The 19,936-nt window shown below is 32.3% G+C and overlaps 1 protein-coding gene across 1 annotated transcript in view; it reads left to right on the top strand.

The window, feature by feature from the left end:
* Positions 1-19,382, top strand: part of LOC145261235 (lysine-specific demethylase RAD23A-like) — a 75,138-nt gene extending 55,756 nt beyond the window's left edge. Inside the window, exons 3-9 of the mRNA XM_080119604.1 lie at positions 2,293-2,372; positions 3,431-3,636; positions 5,092-5,317; positions 9,244-9,370; positions 11,640-11,767; positions 13,896-14,183; positions 18,814-19,382. Coding sequence (XP_079975730.1) covers positions 2,293-2,372; positions 3,431-3,636; positions 5,092-5,317; positions 9,244-9,370; positions 11,640-11,767; positions 13,896-14,183; positions 18,814-18,939 — 1,181 coding nt within the window. The 3' untranslated portion in view covers positions 18,940-19,382. The remainder of the gene's footprint in view (positions 1-2,292; positions 2,373-3,430; positions 3,637-5,091; positions 5,318-9,243; positions 9,371-11,639; positions 11,768-13,895; positions 14,184-18,813) is intronic.
* Positions 19,383-19,936: the final 554 nt, after the last annotated feature.

Here is a 19,936-nt window from a genome sequence, read left to right as displayed (position 1 = left end):
ATTTTCAGAAATTATTGGTATATCGCTAACGCGGTCTGGTAGGATTAATAAAAATACCGTTAAAATATTTTTTAAATACTAAAAATAAAATTGAAATACATTGTTCTAAAATTGCTTACTGTTGTGGAGTTACATCCATTTAACATGAAACTTACTTTTATTATTTAATTTTGAATTTCTGGTATTGTGGGTACTAAAGTTATGTCCCTTTATCACAAAACTCCCTGATCAAGTCGTTTCATAATAAAAGGGACGTAATTCTTGTTTCCACAATCCTGGGAATTCCAAATTTAAAAGTAAAACAAATTCAGCCTAAGCCAATCTACAATGGGGAAAATAAAATATAAGTGCCTTTTTTGGCCTTTGTTAATAGTGACCCATTAGTATAAAAATATTAAGTAGGTCAGAGAATGTAAATATGATTGTTGACAGGTATACTATGAGGGGCGTGCAATAAGTAATGCCCCTGACCCACTTCCCATAGTAGTAGAGCAACGAAACTTGGCACAATTATTAGTCTTTCTTTACATAGGAACCACCCAGAGTTATGCATTTCTCCCATCGTTTGATGCAGCTCTGGAGACCGTTTTTGTAGAACACCCCAGGTTGGTCCTCCAACCAAGACGTGACTTCAGAAATCAAGGCTGCATCATCTAGGAAACGCTTTTCTTTGAAAAACAACTTCATGGCTGGGAAGAGGGGAAAGTTAGAGGGTGCAAGGTCGGGAGAATGGGGGAGGATTTCATAACCACACGCCCGTGCTTCTGATCTGGTGACATGCAAGTTGTGGATCGGAGCGTTGTCCTGCAGGAGGAGGGTACCTTGCTGATCTTGCCCCTCCTCTTGATTTTGACAGCTTCCCTTAATTTCCTCAAAAGTGAAGCATAATAGGCTCCTGTAATTGTGGTACCCTTTGCCAGGAAATCTGTCATTACTACTCCGTCCTGCTCTCAGAAGACTGTGAGCATGACCTTGCCAGCGGAGGGCTGCACCCTTGCCTTCTTTGGAGGTGGTGAGTCCAAGTGCTTCCATTGCATTGAATGGCTTTGGTTTCTGGATCACAGTCTTTTGAAAAATTTTGACTCATCTTCTTGGCACATCTCCAAATTCATCCTCAAGCACTCGACGCGTTCTCGCTTCTGGAATGGTGTGAGCAACCTGGGAAGCCATCTGGCAGACACCTTATGCATATGCAAATGGTCATGAATGATAATTTCCACAGACCCTGTACTAATCTTGACATCTTGGGCTATTTGGCGAATAGTAATGTGCCAATCTTCCAAAATGGCAGCCTCAACTTGACGGACAGATGCCTCATCAATGGCAGAGGGGGGGGGGGACTAGGTCTGGGAGCTGTTTCCACAGACTTCTGGTCATTTTTGAATTTATGATGCCAGCGTTTTACAAGGTCATATGATGGAAATTATCACCATAAGTTTCATTTCACCAAAAGTCTCCTGTGGTGTGCGTCCTTTAAATACAAAAACCGGATCACTGCTCGACATTCAACAGGCTCCATTTCACACCTGACTCAGTTCAAACACCTGTAAAACAGAAACCACAATTAGTTCAGAGCTATAATTTTCCACATAACCCATAGAGATATAAAAAAAAAAAAGGGGGGGCGGCTCTGGCAGTATCCAAATAAATAGTAATTGTCTTAGTATGAAGGGTTTCCCCTACATTGACCAAGCGGCTCGAAGGCCAGGCGGTTGCATTCTAATAGTTTCACTTTATTTATACGAAAAAGACAAACAAGCACTGGAGACGATGGCACGGTGGAAAATTTTTAACTCGAACAAAAAAAAAAGAAAAGAAAGAATGTCTATTTGCGAATGTGAGATATTACAATCTGGGAAGTATGCAAAAACTTCTTGCGGATGTTTCTGAATTAGTTTTTTTTTTATATAATTTAAAAAATAAGTTTTTTTATTTGAATTTATATAATAAATGTTTATAAAAGTACAAAAATAAAATTATTTAAATCAAAATAGATAGGAAAAATGTAATAAAAAAGAGAGTACATGCACAGGGGAAAGATGTATGCATGAGAACAAAAAAGCAAAAGAACGGATTTGCCTTGTCACCACTTTCGGTAGCGCTGCACCGAATTGTTTAGTAATGGAAAGACAAAGTTTTTGTAAAAAAAAAATTTTAATTATTTAATTTTTATTTATATGCATACTTTATAATTTCACATTTTAAAAATTTTTATTAACTTTTATATATATATATATATATATATAATTTTTTTTTTTTTTCTCTCTATATTTGTATTTTTTTGTGATTTAGGAAAGATACTTGAAGATGAGAAAAAAATAATCGACTATGACATTGAAGAAAGCAAATTTGTGGTGTTGATGGTAACAAAGGTGAGTAATACCACTTTTATAAATAGTATTTTCATTATTGTATACACCTGGATGGCCAAAGGGTTGATATGCCATAAAACAACCAACCAACCAACCTGGATGGCCATATTTTTTAACATTAGCATCGTTGTCATATTCGGTTTTAACGTCCATTTTACATGCTGGTCTGCGTTAGACTAATGAATTTCAAATTAACCTGTCTCTGGCTAGGTCATTGTTTAAACTACATTACCTAAAATGCAAAGGATTATCTTTGGAAGTCATTTCCTTGGTTGAAGGAAGATTTTTATAAGTTGGATGCTTTTCCTGATGCTAACCTAATGAACTGAATAGGAACTAGTGCTGGTATCAGAACACCATCTTTTGGTGATAACCAAGTCAGGAGAACATTTCATTTGCTTTTAAATCAAATAATTCAAAGGTTAGTCCAGAAATAGTTTTCTTTCCAAAAGTATCTGCCCAATCTGGATTGTCTAGTAAGCGTTCATCTATAATTGTTTTTGTTATATGCAATTAACGCAGTTTGTTATTTGATTTATTGTGTGTACATGATACGTTTTTGTTTTCATCATGAAAAGTATATATTCATATGTTCAATCATATAAATTGTATATTTCAGTTTTTATCATAACAGTATTTGATTGATTTTAAGTATTTGGGATCTTAAAAATTTTAAGGGGTTTGGACCCTCTGTCCCATTGAAACCTATACTTTTAATAAAATTTAGACTGTTATAAGGTACAATCCACTAATTTGATAATTCCATTTATCTAAGCTTTATGCACTAAGCTTGCCATGTTTTTGATGTGTTGAATTATTATAGCATTTCGATTGTTTCCACTATTAAATAACCCTTAGTATTAAAAACCCTCTGGTTGATTGTTCTAGTTAATGTGTAATAATTATTATTTAAAAAAAAAAAAGTAGTTTTCAATTATGTTTTAGCTTTAAAAATATCTTTAGTTTTAATTAAAGTATTTAATATTTAAAATGTATATGTTTTTTTTTACCTGCTTTGTGAACTTGTGCTTATAACATCAATATTTTTTTCATTTCAGAATAAGCCTCAGTCTGCCAAGGTTTCCGAAAGTTCGGCTAGTCAAGAAGAAACGGCTAGTGCTGCATCATCCGAAAAATCTCGACCAGCTACAAGCCAAGGAGCAACATCAACTCCAGCCTCTGGCACATCAAAAACCTCAGAGACACCTGATGCTGATAAAGCTGAGGCAAAATCTGAAGCAACGGCTTCAGAAAAACCAGCCGGGTAATTATGCGTGCAAATTTTTAACTAGTGTTGGACGATTAATCAGAATCGGGAATCGTAAATATTGGAGCTTTTTAGGTTATAAGAATCAGAAAAATTTGTCTTTTTTTATTTTTCCCTGATGCTAAAAATGATCCTTTTAATTGTTTATTTTTTATTTTTATTTAAAAATTAATTTTTTGTTGTGGTACTAATAAAAAGAATGATAAATATTTATTGATTTTAAACTACCAATAAAATTAACATCTATAAATCCGCCCAAAAGTGCATTTTTATGTTTGCAGAAATATATGGGGTTTTACGGTAATCTGAAAAAATAATTAAAAAAAACAAACTCTACAACTAAATATTTACAGATTTTAAAAGATTCGGAATTTAGTTTTTATCAGAATCAGGAAATCTTTTCATTTGATGAAAGATATCTATAATTAAAAAAAAAAAATAAATCATTTGGGAAATTATACCAACAAAAAATAGTAATTTGATTCAAAACAATTGCTGGTAAATAATTTTGTATTAAGAAAATGTTATAGTTTGTTTGAAGCTTTGTGTGTATTGTATAAAGTATTGCTATGATAAAATCTTAATTGTTGCAAACAACTGAAGGATGATTTTCAATCACACATAAAATAAAGTATTCAATTTATTTGAAGAAAAAAAAATGAATAAATTCTGCTTTGAATAAACTTAAATGAAAACACTAAGGCAAATATAAATGTTTAAAAATGAATATCTAATTTTGAAATTTTATTTTTTGCTTATCAAGGTCCAAAGGCCACTCAAGTATAAGATTTACTGTGTTTGAATTTACACAAAGGGCTTTTTATCCCATTTGCATTAGACTAAAGTAAACTAAATATAGCCCATATTATACACTATTACACTTTAGTTTAGGAGCAAATCTAATACATAGAAAGCTATATGTCTGTCTTCATATGTTCAAACTCTATCTCTTCCAAAACTAAAAGTCACAGAGTGGTGCTAGGGGCCTCAAATAATTGGATTTTTTATGGACCATTCTTTTATGGGTCAGTTAAAATAGTTTTTGAGGGGTCAAAATATTTCTGAGGGGACAAAGATGGGTCAAAATTAAAAAAAAAAATCATTATACATTTTGTGCATTCATCTTTGTTTATTTTTGAATGCTATAGTTTTGCTTGGGTTTCAATTGCAACTGATAGCACTCAAATACTTTTTTGTTTTTCACAACTCTATAATATACAAAATCTGGGCAAATTAAGATACCATATTTAAGCATATTTTACGACGAGGGAATGCCCCTCCCCCGGAAATATATAAACCTATCTAAATACCTAACTTGTACTATTTCTACTAAAAAATAAGATTCAGGAAGTGAAAGTGCACAAAGGTTCGCCTTCATTCCCAGGCAATATCGGATGTGCACACTATTGTTTTGAAAAATAAACATTTGATTATTTATATTTTTTTTTTCAGTGTTGATGATGCATCTCTTGCTGAAAGTACAGCCATAGCCCTTGCTGCAGCCATTGATGAGCCATTGTCAGTTCTCCAATCTGCTGAAAGTGCATTGGTCACTGGTCAAGACTATGAAAATATGGTTATGGAAATAATGAAATTAGGATTTGATCGTGAACATGTTGAACGCGCTTTGAGGGTTAATTTTAACAATCCCGACAGAGCAGTAGAGTTTTTATATAATGTGAGTATTTGTCTTCCATTTTTTGCTTTTTATTATTTTTTAAAAAGTTTTACTTTTCTCAGTACTTAACGTATTTCAATGAATTTTTCACGTGTTCATAAAAAAAATTAACGCCTATAAATTATACTATTTCTTTGTGTAGCTATATTTTTTATCAAGAGATTCAAGACCTTGATGTTTTCTGAATTATATTCGATATAGATATCATATTTTATAGTATAATCATTTGATTTTATTAATTTGAAAGCATTGGAAAACCGTGTCATACTGTAATTTTTTTTTTCTTTTTAATTAAAAATAAAACATTTGATGCTTTCCTTTTCTGTTTTTTCTTTTTTTTTTTTTAAATCAAATTTTACGAATTTTAGCAATTCATAATTTTTGGTTCATAAATCTTGGTAATTAAATTGAGTTTCTGTCTTTGAATTTTATTTTGGTAGCAATGTTAAGTAAACAAGTGAAAGCTGTGAAAGAAAGTTGAATGTCCGATCTTCTTGATGATTGTATTGAAGTGAATTTTGGATGATGAGTCGCTTGGTCGAAGCATACTTGAATATGAGCAGGCATATCCTTGAAAACATTATTTTGTAAGATTAAAATGAAAACATTGGAAAATCTTACAAAATAACGCTTTCAAGGATATGCCTGTTCGTATTCAAATACATGCTGACCATGTAACAACTGTTAAGATCGGATGTTCAACTTTCTCTTCCAGAGCAATCACTCGTTAATTTAACATCACTACCAAAATGATGAGAAAAAAATATTACAAAGTCTATAATTAGGATTAAATTCTACCAAAATCTCAGAATATTAAATAAAACTGACTTTCATTTTTAATTTGATAATTTAAAAAAAAAATTACAGCATTACTCTATTTTCCAGTGTTTTCATTTTAATTTGATTTTAGTATTTAAGATGCTACGAGACTTCCAGATTCTGGGGTGGGTGACACCAGGTAACATTTCACACCTGCTCATCACACGGTTCAATCCAGCACTCATGCTGCAATCAGATCACTTCTTGCGCACTTAAGCCAAGTTTTTATTGATCTACTACGGACTATAGTGCCTGAGGTATTCTGGTTTGTTATGGAGTTGTTGCAGGAAGCAGCATGCTTCGCCAAACCACTTGAGATGCTGAATACAGAGTGCATCTAAAATCTCACCCATACCAACCTTCTGATGAAGTATGGTTAATGAATTTAATTTGCTGCTACATATTCACTTAGTAACATGTTGCAAATCAGAAGTGATTGCGACATGTCTCATTGCCATGCCAAATGGCAGACAAACACAGGCCGAAAAGACCTGTCCAACGTTCCTGAAGGAAATGTGCCTAGATGTAAGGATTGGCAGTAACACAACATCGAGCAGAGATGTTTGCAACCATCACCAGCATTCAACATGTTGGCCAGGTAGCAGAAGGTTGTTTTAACATTAAATGAAGTGCCATCTACATCCACATGTAGCCTTGTTCAGCCATTTGGAAAAGTTTTAAAAGCGTAAACAAATATTAAATCCTTGAAATATCAAGTTCGAAAATAAAAGTAAAGAAAAGATTTTAGTAACCACAGATCAGTTTGCATCCTTTCTATAACACTACAGGAAAACGGATTATGTTTCATTGCTATCCGATGTCATGCAAACAGTTTTGTAGTACCGAATTTCACTTGAGACTTCAGTTGAGCTCTGTCGTATGGTTTTCATGCATTTGTCAATAGTTGATAGATTTAACATGGACCTAAAACCTATTAAGTTTCTTAATTGTTTAGATAAAAATTGATGATTTGCATTATTTAAACTATTTTCTTCTTGGTTGTTATAAAATAAAGACAGGCAGAACAAGAACAATCTGCCAGTCATACAGAATTCTAAATTGAAATCTTTTTCTGTTTTAAATGTAATTACTTCTTTGTCTTTTCAATATTACTGATTTTTTTTATGCTGGAGAGTTGCAAGGGGAAATAATTTTTGCTGTTTTATTTGGTGCAAGTCCAGAATTCGACCTAATAAAAAAAAAAAAAAAAAAAAAAAAAAAATAGGCAAATCTTTGCTGTACATATCCATTATGGAACAAAACTGTCATATTCCAAAAAATCATGTAAATTGATAAACCCTGTGGCAGGGACTCCTCCAAAGAACATTCCTACATCTGCTTTAAAGTTGTGCTTACTTGCAGCACAGAATTTATATTTGCCCTCTATCATCCTCACAATGATGGAGTAGCTATTTTTGAGAGTATCGCTAAGCACATTGATCACACCCTGTCTGCTCATCCCTCAGCCAACATTCACATCTGGAGATTTCAATGTTCACAATGTTGAAGGCTAGTCCATTCAAACAAAACCGATAATGATGAAGGGAGGTTTTGTCATGATTTCTCCCTTGCTTATGACTTAACGCAGATCTTTAACAAACCTACCCGATGCTGACAGACAATTTGCAAATCTTCTACGTCTTTTTCTAGCAACCTGCCCTGAACTATGCTCATCTTCAGTCCTGTTTCTACTAGGCTCTTCTGATCACTCTGTTGTCTCGATAAACATGAAAACAAAGTATAACAAAACATGAAATATCCCTCTCCTTCAAACAGTGTATTAATACTCAATGATGAATGAGGATAATTTCCAAGTGTTCATATCGGAATTACTTTGATGCTCCATGTTTAAAAACTATATGTCCACTATAGAATCTGACTTAACCGATTGGTTGTCAGCATAGAAAACTATATACCCTCTAAGAAATAACAGAAACTGAACAGCCAGCCTTGGTACATCCCTGAATGCGCTGCCACCATTGCTCCTAGGAACCACTACTTTAATTGCTTCAAACACAATAGATGTTTGGAATTAAAATAGTTTTTAGAACTGCCAGCAATCACTGCAAAAGGATGAAAGAAAACACAAGAGTCATATACTCAGTCCATCAAGTCCAAAGTAGAACAACAATAGACTTGGCTCCCATGAGTTTAGGTGAATAACAAACAAGGTCTCGAACAGATGTGCTCAATCTCGACCATCATCAACAGGACTAAGGTAATTTCTATCAGTATCTGACAAGTTTTCTGGTGGTGTCCTTTGGTATCTGGTTCAGATTTCTTGGAACTGATGTCATGCACTTTGGATAGTTTCAGTGACACTCGAGATGAAAACAGTAGTCTGAAGAATCAAAATAACACAAGATTTATGATTTATGGCATGAATTAAAACATAAGCAATAAAAAAAATGAATGAATGGTAAACATTATCAATAGTGTTTGAATAGTGCAAAACAATTTATCAAAAATAATCTATATATTAATACCATAGTACCTTTAACGTATGTGCGTTTGTCACCGTTTTCAGATTATAAATTATTCAGTTCTAAGATCCTGTTTATTAAAAAAGAGATAGGTGATAACCTACTACAAACATTATTAGTATATGGATATACTAATTCAATGTTTGTAGTATGTTATCACCTTCTATCTTCCGTTCTAATAAATAGGATCTTCCGATTATCAAAGATGCAACGTAAAAAAAAGTCATTTTTGGACCATATGTAAAACGTCTTGGTTTTCTGACTAGGATTCAAGGGTAGTATCTGTTTTGTCTAAAGATGGTATAATGATATATTGTGGGGTTTCCATTCGTGCCAGGCGTCCATATAATGGAAATATGTCACAATCTCCTAAGGATATTGGAGATAAACTGTAATAACCAGATTACTTAATTACTTTTACAGTTTAAATAAAAGGACTACAATAATATTGTGAAGTTTCCATTCATGCGGAACGTTCATAGAATATCCAGTAGCAATATGGTACATATGAAAGATGCCACTGTGGAATTTCCACAGGTCCCGCTAATTTATTATTAATATACTTGCAAAAATGAATTTACTTTTATCTATTTTAAAGTTTCTTGTTTTATTTTTGTTTAATAGGGTGGTGGTACACAAGAAATTGAAGCTGGGATAATGGAGGAATCTCCTTTGACTGGGAGTGGAAATGAAGCTAACGTTACTAGTTCTAGTAGTCCCCTACAGTCTGCTGCAACTACACAGTCCACTGGTAAGTATTATGGCTTATGCCTTTTCTTTTATTATATTTCTAGCATTTCATTTTAAACATTGCATATAAAAATGTACACAAACACTTTGTTTCCACAAGATTTTGTTGATGAACTAATGTAATAGAATTGATAATTTGTTTTATATATATATGATTAATGTACAGTATATTTAAATTATGATAAAACATACAAGTTAAAACTGAATATGACTATGATGATGATGGATTCTATGTATAAATTGCCAAGATTCATCAAGGCATTTGTTATGGTTTGGAGAGGATTGGGTCAAGCTCAGCTGAAAATTTCTTTATTACTATGGCAGGAATAAGATCAGGCCCACATGCGGTGTCCAATTTTTTTATGACATTCTGGACAGTGGAAGGGATGGTGATCAGATAGATGTGTGGCGTTTGTCTACAGTAGGAAATTTGGAATTTTGGAGATCATTCGTAGACATTTATGCTGATGACACTACCATGTATGGCAACACTTCAAAGGCCGTAAACAACCAAGTTCTCTCTAATTCTCTCTCCTCTGATCTTGATCATGTGGTGCAACGGGGAAAGAGGTGGTTGGTTAATTTTAATGCATCTAAAACCAAGCTTCTATCTTTACAGTATCAATGCTCTGATCTCCGTCTGGCTGCAATTGAAATGGATGGCTCTCATCTTTGGGAGGGTCCGTTTTAACAAGCTTCTAGGTCTGACCTTTACTCCTGACCTGAGATGGAACATGTACATCAAATCTGTTAAGGTCGCTGGAGAAATGGTGGGATCGTTCTACTGCTCCAGTAGATATTTCCCTGCTGATGCAATTATTCACCAATATAAGAGCCAAGTACGTCCAAGGATGGAGTACTGTTGCCACATCTCGGCAGGAGCTGCTAGAAGCAGCTTATCCTGCCTTGACAGAGTTCAAAATGGACTTCATAGCCTAGTGGGGGATGCCCTTTTCTCTTCCCTGCAACCTCTTTCCTACAGAAGAGACGTTATGAGCCTCTCTCTAATTTGCTCGTCTGAGCGCCAATCTATGGTACCCCCTGACCTGACTTTCATGAAAAATACTTGTTTAGCTGAAACCACTAACAATAATTTCCCCCACTCTTTATCTGTGCCTCCACCTAAACATAGATTCCATAAACAAAGCTTCTTTTTTAGAACTCTATTCGTTTCCTGCTTTCCAACTGACTACAATATGGTCATCTTCAAGTCCCACATAAACAAGTTCTTGATGAGCCGTTCCCTTAAGTAATCCAATTTACCAACTTTCCACTACTAACAATTACTACATTTTCCCATTGACTATTGTATACTCATTAACCCTTATCCTTGAATGGCCCCCGAGCCTTGATAAGTGGTGACTCCTTTGTTAAAAAAGAAAAAGTCCAATGTGAACATCACTGGGAAAGCAGTTCAACCTTATCAGTTGCTGTGCAAACAATATCATTGTGGTTGGATAGTCAAGGAATTGTTGCCTATTATTCGCTATACTATTATAGATTTTCTAGAAATTGTAAGTTCCTAATTTTTGCGACTCCATGCGTTCTCTGGACATTTTGATTTATCTACTTAGATGTGGCTATTATACACTTACAATGATTTCTTGATGCCATAATTTTTATCGATTTGTATTCGACTTGTGATTAGTGATGACTAAGGCTATGACAATTCTTTTCATTGATTTGACTCTCGAGTGTGTATCCCTTGGTATCATATGCTTTTATATAGTGATGTGGTTCTCGGTTGATTAACTGTGTGTCGGATACACACTCAAAAGTCAAAACAATGGAAAGAATATGCTGTTGTCATAGCCCTAGTGATGAGCCTCGTTAAACATTCATTCTGATATTTTGTTTCAAGTTATGTTTGAATTTCGATGCATATTTAGTTAATTTAAACCTCAATTGCTAATTAATGGGTCAAATATTGCATGTCAACAGGCCATTTCTTTTAATATTTTAAATAATTCAAAATGTATTCAATTTCCTTTTTAGCGGTTATTAGAAATAGGAAATAGTCTATCAGGAGGTCGATGTGGAAATTAGAAGAGAATAGAAATGGAAAAGAGTTTAACACATAAAACATTGTTACGAAACCTTTAAAATCTTGTAAATTTTGTGAAACTCATTTAATTTTCTTTTCTTTTTTATCTTTTTTCATTTCTTTCTTCTTGTTTCTTTTTTTTTTTTTTTTTTTTTTTTTTTTTTTCTTGCTGAAGGTTTCTCACATTCGTATATTTATTTGTCAATATGAACTTCTATCGTTTTAGAGAATCCACTTGAATTCCTCCGAAATCAACCACAGTTTCAACAAATGCGTCGTGTCATTCAAAGAAATCCTCATGTATTACCTGCCCTGCTGCAACAAATAGGTTCAACAAACCCTCCACTTTTGCAGGTAGTTTTTGGTCTTTAACTTTTATTAGCTTTGATGTTTTCTAATGAAACTTTAAAGTTTTATAAACTTTTTTTTGTGTGTTCTCAGTTTCGACTAAGAAAGAACAATAAGAGATTTTTTTTTTTTTTTCATTATGGAGGGAGATGAGTAGAAATATTTTTGTTAACATTACACTTGAACTTCTGCATATCAGTGCAGTTGGGAAAGCAGAATCCCGGAAGGGAGTTCCAAAGACCCGCAGTTCTGGGGAAGAAACTATTGGAGTAAAAGGCTTTCTTGCACCTAGGGATCTCTACTGTAAAGGGATGAGACTTAGTAGCTTGTCAGGTTTGTCGGGGGTAGTTACATCGGGGAGGTACAAGTGTTTGCAAGACATTCATTTTTCTTTAACTTAAAGTATTAACATGATCATATGTCTCTATATAATATAAAATTATATAACCACTTTTCATGTTTTATGTGACTAAACATTTTTCGATTAATGTTATTCACCTTAATACTAATAAAACTAATAATACTAATAAAATAAATGTATAATAAAACAAAAATGATTATTCCTGTTTAGAAAAACATCTTTAAAATATTGTAAACACAGATGCTACACATAGATTCAATGTGCTCACACTAGCTGACTATAGCTTGTGCATGTTTTCTGGATGTTTTCATTCGCTTTTATTCACTATTGTAAGTTCTGTTTGTCACAGCAAAATTCACTCTCCCAAACAGGTCATATTTAGTAAGATACCTCCTTAATTGTTATCTCCTCCTCCTCCTCCTCCTCCTCACCCAGTTTACATCGTTACCAAATGTTTCATAGGGTTATTACATGCGTCCGTTATTTTATTTCATCATTTTGTTTTGTTTAACTAATATGCATTTCGTACATAAATAATGACTGGCCCCTTAACAATTTCCAACTATTTTGATTGGCTGTTCGCATACATTCACCAGATTTTCAGAATATCAGATTTGTTTATTTTTGAACAGTTAACCAACATGGCTGCCTTGTCTAATATATAAAAAAAAAAAAAAGAAAGAAAAAAAGTCAATCTGGTTCTCAAGATTTGTTAGATTTGTTCAAACCAACAAAATCAGTGTTTGATTCTAATTAGTCATTTTCTAAAAAAAAAAAAAAAATGGTAAAGACTTTCCTTCTTGAAATTACTTTACCTTGTTTGGACTTTTTATTGTGAGGGAAGCCATCTATAAAAAAGGAAAATTTGTATTTAAAAAAAACCCAAAAAACTTTGAATCATTTTCATTTTATAAAGTTATGTTCAAAATCTAGCAATTTAAAAGAAAGAAAGCAGTGAACAATGAATTTGGATCATCAATTTTTTTTAAATTTCAAATTATTATTATTAAAAAAAAAAAAAAAAAAATTTTTTTTTTTTTTTTTTTTTTTTACATAGGCATCATCACTTATCAAGGCCAAGAGGCCACTCGAGGATAAGGGTTAAAGAGTGTACAGTAGAAATTGGACAATATAGTAATCGTTAGTAAAGGAAATTCGGTAAATTTAAGTGGAACGGCTCATCAAGAACTTGTTTACGTTGGACTTGAAGCCAACCATATTGTAGTCAGCTGGAAAGCAGGAAAACGGAAGACAATTCCACAGGCGTGCAGTTCTAAGAAAGAAGCTTTGTTCATGGAATCTAGGTTTAGGCACAGATAAAGAGTGAGGGGAATTATTGATAATGTTTTCAGCTAGACGAGTGTTTCTTGTGAAAGTTTGGCGAGGGGGGGTGCATAGACTGAAGCTCAGTCGAACACTTTCCATGAAAATAATGATACAGCAAACTCGCAACATCTCTTCTGTAAGATAGAGGTTGCAGGGAAGAGAAATTGATAATTCTATTTTTGCTTGGAATTATTTTTTCTACTGGATCATTTTTTATAATTTTTTTTTTTATTTATACTGATTTCAACATGTAACTACATAATACTGTTTTCACCTGAAATGCATTGGTTTAAAAGATTAAGATTTTTTTTTTTTTTCGTCTGTCATACATAGTTTGAAATAGCAGTTTTGTTTGTCATGTTCATCACTAAACACTCAAATCAAATGGATGCACATTCAAAATATCTTTGTTTTTATTTATAATTTTTTTTTTTTTTTTTTTTTTAGTTAATCAGCCAGAATCAAGAAACGTTTGTGCAAATGATAAACGAGCCAGTCGATGAAGGTGGTCAAGCAGGCACGGTTCAAGCAGGGCAGGCTGCTGGCCAAGTAGCCGCTGGTTTGAGCAGTACACTTGGTGGCACCACTGCCGGTGGTGGAGGTGGCGGTGTAGGTGGTGGTGGAGGCACCACGGGTGGTGGTGGTGGCGGAGGAGGAGGAGGAGGCCAGGGTGTACAGATAGGACCTGGAACGTTTATTCAAGTAACTCCTCAGGAAAAAGAAGCCATTGAAAGTGTAAGATATTAAACCTTTTTATTTATTTATTTTTTTTTTAATGCAAGAATTAAAAAAAAAAAATGGAAAAACAAAAATACAACTGCAATTTATTGCTTCTATCGCTTATAGTCAGTTAACGTACTTCCTAACTTCCGTCATAGTGCTACCGGAAGCAATGACGAGGCAAATCTGTTCCTTCACTTTTTTCTCTCATGTCTATATCTCGCCTGTGCATGTACTCTTTGTTTTTCCAATCATTCTTTTTTTCATTGGAAAGTTGGTTTTTTTTTTTGGCTTTTATTTTAATTAAGAATTATTGAAATTAGTTTTAATTTTTATTTCTTTAAAGAATTATTGAAAACAGTTTTTTAAAATCTTTTAAAATTATTTTAGGAATATTGGTATGTTATTGGTATTGGTTACGTTTTTGTATGATGTTTGAAATTTTATTTTGATTTCAATAATTTTATTTTTATATTTTCACTAGCATTTCAGCCCGGCATTGCCCGAGTGTTTGGAGGTGTATGTTCAGCAAAAAATAAAAAGCAGTCAATTTTTTTTAACTTTTACTCCTATTATGACCCCTTAACATTTATTATTTTGGACTCAAATCAAGTTAAGTCAGATCTATCTCCAAGGAACCTATATCTAAAATTTCAAGTATTTAGACCCAAAATTGTCAAAGGAGTTTGGTAGAGTTCTCAAAGGTGAAATCATTTAACTTTGACCCATTAACAACCAAATTTCTGGCCGAAACCTGATAGATATAGATAGATCAAGATAGATTGGACTCACTACGTAGTAATGATTGAAAAAGTTTTAAAAAAGACTCGTGCGCCACCACTGAGAATCGAAACCAAGTCGTTCAGCTCACGATTCATTTTTGCCTCTGTTAATGACTGGGCTATGAAGTCATTTATAATGCAAGGCTAAAAATTAAAACATGAACCAATAGCTACTACATTATGCATTTGTAATGCCGGCGTTCAACCTTCACCTGGCAAATTTCTTCTTTTTTTTTTATACACTTTGGCACTGATTTTTTTCCCGGGTAAAACCCAATTATAAAGTTTTGCATGGATTCAAATACCTTATATATGAAGTTTCCTGTCTGTAGACCAAAAACCCTAGGAGGAGTTTGGTAGGCAAAATTTGTTAAACAGAAATATATATGTATACATAAATATATATGGAAACAGTTTTGTGTTTACTATAAACTTTTTACGCAAATATTATGCAAGTATAAATTATGTAGAATATCTGCATGAATATAATTACATGTAATAGTTAACTAAAGATGATCATCCCATAAGTAAATCGAATAAACTAATAAGGAATTAATTAAAATTAATGTTTATAAGAATATGCAAATTAGGTAGATCTTTTGCAGATAAGCGCAATTCCAGGACCTATATATAAGAAAATTGTATTTTCTTTTTAAATAAATAGAGAAGCGGGATTTTAATATGAATATCAATACACACAAAAGAAAAACGAATTTATAGGAGTATAGATGAACATAAATTCAAATTAAAAAAATTTTATTTTTAAAATTGAAAAAAAAAACATTTTTATAATTTTATAAGCATATTTCTTATAAAATTTAAAATAAAATGAAATCTTTATTAAGTGCAAATAAAGACTAATTGTAGTACTTATGCACTTACGTTACCATGCTGAAATGTTATTTAGAAAGCCATTCTTAACGTAGGGAGGGGGGTTGTAATTTTTCTGTATTTTCACCTAACAATTTAATAAAAATAGATATTGGGCAAATAGAATTGAATTTGAAAATACTATTAAAAAATAGTATAGTAACATAAGTGCATAAGCACCCAGATTGTGTCATTTTTGTTTGTATGATTTTGTTCATTTTTATTGTGTTTTATTGCATATTCAATAATGTCCTTTTTTTTTTTTTTTAATAAATCTCTTCACAATAAAAATACTGAAATTCAATAAAAGTGAAGGAACTGATTTGCCTTGTCACCGATTCCGGTAGCAGCCATGCCGGAAGTTAGGAAGTATATTAGCTGGCTATAACCCTTATATCAATTATTAGCTTAGTAATTTACAAAAGTTTTCAGTTAAGTTTACCTTCCGCATCCCTGTGTTTACAAAGCCATTTGGTGGAGGTGACATCCGATAAATATTTAGCTACAGATGACCACAACTGTATAGAATGTACCTGTTTTTTTTTGTTGTTTTTTTGTTTTTTTTAGATGCAAATATAAAAATAGAAGTTTTATTCAGTCTTCATTTGAACTGGGGTTTTTTATTTATGAACCGTTTTTTTCTTGAACAATATGTTTATGAACTAATTTTTTTTTTTTTTTTTTTTTTTTTATCAAACAAAAATAGAAGATTTATAATAAAATATATATTATGAACTGTTTTCCAAACATCAGGTGTTGGTAATTTTTATAAATAATAAAGTATAAAAATACAACTTATATAATAAAAGTTAGGTAAACGTCGTTATCAAAGTTTTAAAATTAAAATTAATTTTTAAAAAAGTGTTTTTTCTTTTCGAGATTTTTTTTCTTTATTTATCACTTTGAAATCTTTTCAACAATAAAATGATAAACCAATTTACAAAAAAAAAGTACAAAATTTATTTTTCGAAATGAGATTCTTTTCTAACGTGACTTAATTTGGAAATCACTTTTGAAAACTTATGAACACATTAACAAATGCAGTTAAATGGTTCAAATAAACAAAGACAATTATTTTGGGAATATCCTGTATTGGGTACGGATTATTTTATGGTGTTTGATACATGAGAAATGTCAACAAAAAAAATTTTTGTTGAATAAATTTTTTTTTTTAATTTATAAAAGATCTATAAAGTCTATTTTTTATATATGCAAAGGTTTGTTAAAAAGTTCAAATAAAGTTTGTAATGTAATTGGGAAAAAAAACACCTTGTTCAGAATAAGAACGAAAATCGAAAAATTGAATTTAAACGAAAACCATTTGTATCTGCTTATTGTCATATTGAAATAACATGAAAAAATTGTGAAAAAATTATAAAGTAGAAAATTGTTAATGAAAATTTGTAAATAATAAAAATTCTAAACGGAGTTATTTCCCTTGTTTGTTACATTTCAAAAATAAATATAATGGATCATGAATCATTAAAGTAAATGTTTTCTGTAATGTAGTGATATGTTACTGATTATAGCATGACCAGTAGATATTGCTGTTCTTAGTGGAAATTGACGTGAAATTAAAATAACTTTGGTTTTTAATTGAAATTCAATTCTTTTTTAAGTTTTGATTTTCATTATTCTAAACAAACATAAAAAATAAAGCAATGGAATGTGCCCTGACAATCTTGCACTTGTACCCCCCCCCCCCATGTAAATACCCCTGATCCACTTGACTAGGAACAAAATTTCATCCTTTCGCCAGATGCTAGATTTTCTACTTTAATACGAGGTGCCTTAAACAAGTTTCCAGCCTTTGTTCGTATGGGCACTTTTATTGATAGTACGCACATGAAACTCTAGTCCCCTTCAAAGTAATCTTCTCCGGCTGCAATGCACTTGTTTTACCGTTCCAACAACTTCTGGAAGGCTCCATGGAAGTCTTCTTGTGTGAGTGTGTCAATGACCCTTTGTCACAGCCTCTTTTATCTCTTCATTTGTCTCATAACGACATACTCTCAGGTTTTCTTTGAGCTTAAGGAATAACCAAAAGTCACAGGGAGCAAGGTTTGGACTACAGCAAGGGTGATGAATTGTCTTGATGCTCATCTTGGTTACGAAAAAAAGTCTTTCTTTCTGATTTTTTTCTAAGCACCTTGGGACAAATTTTGCGCAAATTTTCCACATCTTCAGTTCATCACGAATAATTGTGTGTACAGTTCCCACACTGACATCAAACTATGCACTTATTGTCTTTACAGACACACGACGGTCCTTATTCATGAAATTCTTTATTTGGCCAATCAGCTCTGGTGTTCTGACTTCCTTACTCCTCCCATACCTCTCATCAACTCTCAGATTCCTTGCCTTCCTTGAATCTCTTATGCCACTGAAAGACTGATGCTCGATTCCTGCAAGATGTGGTTTAAAAGCAGTCTGAAACATTCCAGACATTGCTGTGGCATTTTTTCCAAGTTTAAAACAGATTTTTATTGCATATCATTCTTCTAAAGTGTCTTCGCATCCAGATTGCATTTTTGAAATTCACCAGCTGTGACAATCAGGTTTTAGTAGGGTGTATCCCAATTCCTGCTGTAGCTGTTCATTTGAACCTGAAATTCTTAAAATTGGTCAGTCATCTCATAAGATGTATAGCAATAACATACTGAATTTTCAAGAGTCTATGACAATTTTAAATGTCTGTACAAAAAAAGTCTGGAAATTTATTGAAGACACCTCATAGCTTCTTGCTTCAAACTCTTGAATTTCCTCTCTGCTACCCTGACTGTACCAACATGTAGAAATTTAAATGTAATGTGAACAAACCTCTTGCCTAATTCTTTACACAAGTTACTCCTATTAAACAGTAGTCGCTTGCACTTCAGTGATCATATTCCTTGTTTGGGAATCACAAAAGAAAGAACCAAAAGTCTATTTTATTGTAATTTTAATAAATTCTTATTTTGACTTTAATAATATTCCTTTTTTTTCTTTTTCAGTTGAAGGCGTTAGGCTTCCCCGAGGGAATGTGTATTCAGGCCTACTTTGCTTGCGAGAAGAATGAAGAACTGGCTGCTAATTTTTTATTGTCTCAAAATTTCGAAGACGATGACCAACTAAGTTGATCTAGATGTCACTATGGGACAATGACACTTGCCGCTCTGTAGACGTGGTTTGCTTTGATAAGTGCTAATGGAACTTGTTTTCCACTAGAATCTGTCCTGGCCGAACCCCCTCTTTATTGGTGATGCAGTTTCCCAATGACAGGTGACGGCATGTCAACTCACTGGCTGTCACTTTCATGCCATCTTTATCTTCGGATTTTTTCTTATAAAAATCGTAAAGCTTGAAGATACAATGACAGCGGTGATAAAGATAATCTCAATATCTTTTTAAAAAACAAAATGAAAAAAAGTAAAAATAAGTTTTATGTTAAAAAATAATAAAAATTAATAAAAAAAAAAAATTTGCAATGGCTAATGGGTCAGCCAGTACAGCAGTGTAATACAGCATATCCATATTTGAACATTAAATATCTTTAAAAAGCACACATAAAGAATGGAAGCAATTTTTTCTTTTTTTTCTTTCCTTTAAATTTTTTTTTTTTAATTTTTTTTTTTTTTTTATTTTAAATGTTTGTTGAGTTGATCGTTTTTGAGATACGAACCAACCACAACTTTTAAAAAATAATCTTTTACACTCTGGCTGAAACTCCTTGGTTCCGACCATTTTGCTGGTGGATTTCATTTTTATATTTTTTTTTATATATATAATTTTTTTTTTTTTTTTTTTTCCCAAAAAATTTCTTCCTCTCTGATTTTGTTAGTCTTTGTTAACGGTTCTATTACTTATATTATTATATAAATAATAAATACTAAAAAAATAAGATTTGTATTATTAGTTCATATTTAAGAAAAAGGAATTTTGGCAGATTTTTTTTACCCTTAACTAAAATGTGTATTACTGAATATTTTTATTTTTTGGAATGCTATTGACTAAAATTTCCAGATTATATATAAAAGATTTTTTTTTTTTAAATTTAAAGAAATTTCTTGTTAGGTTTTCATTTCAGTTGTTGTTTATGTTAAATGTTGAACTTCTGGAATTGATATTTTCCACAGA

Source organism: Euprymna scolopes, chromosome 37 (genome assembly GCF_053919585.1).
Source record: "Euprymna scolopes isolate OS-2025 chromosome 37, ASM5391958v1, whole genome shotgun sequence".
NCBI lineage: Eukaryota > Metazoa > Mollusca > Cephalopoda > Sepiida > Sepiolidae > Euprymna > Euprymna scolopes.
The sequence above is the reverse complement of the archived record's forward strand: the minus strand, read 5'-3'. Positions and strand labels throughout refer to the sequence as shown.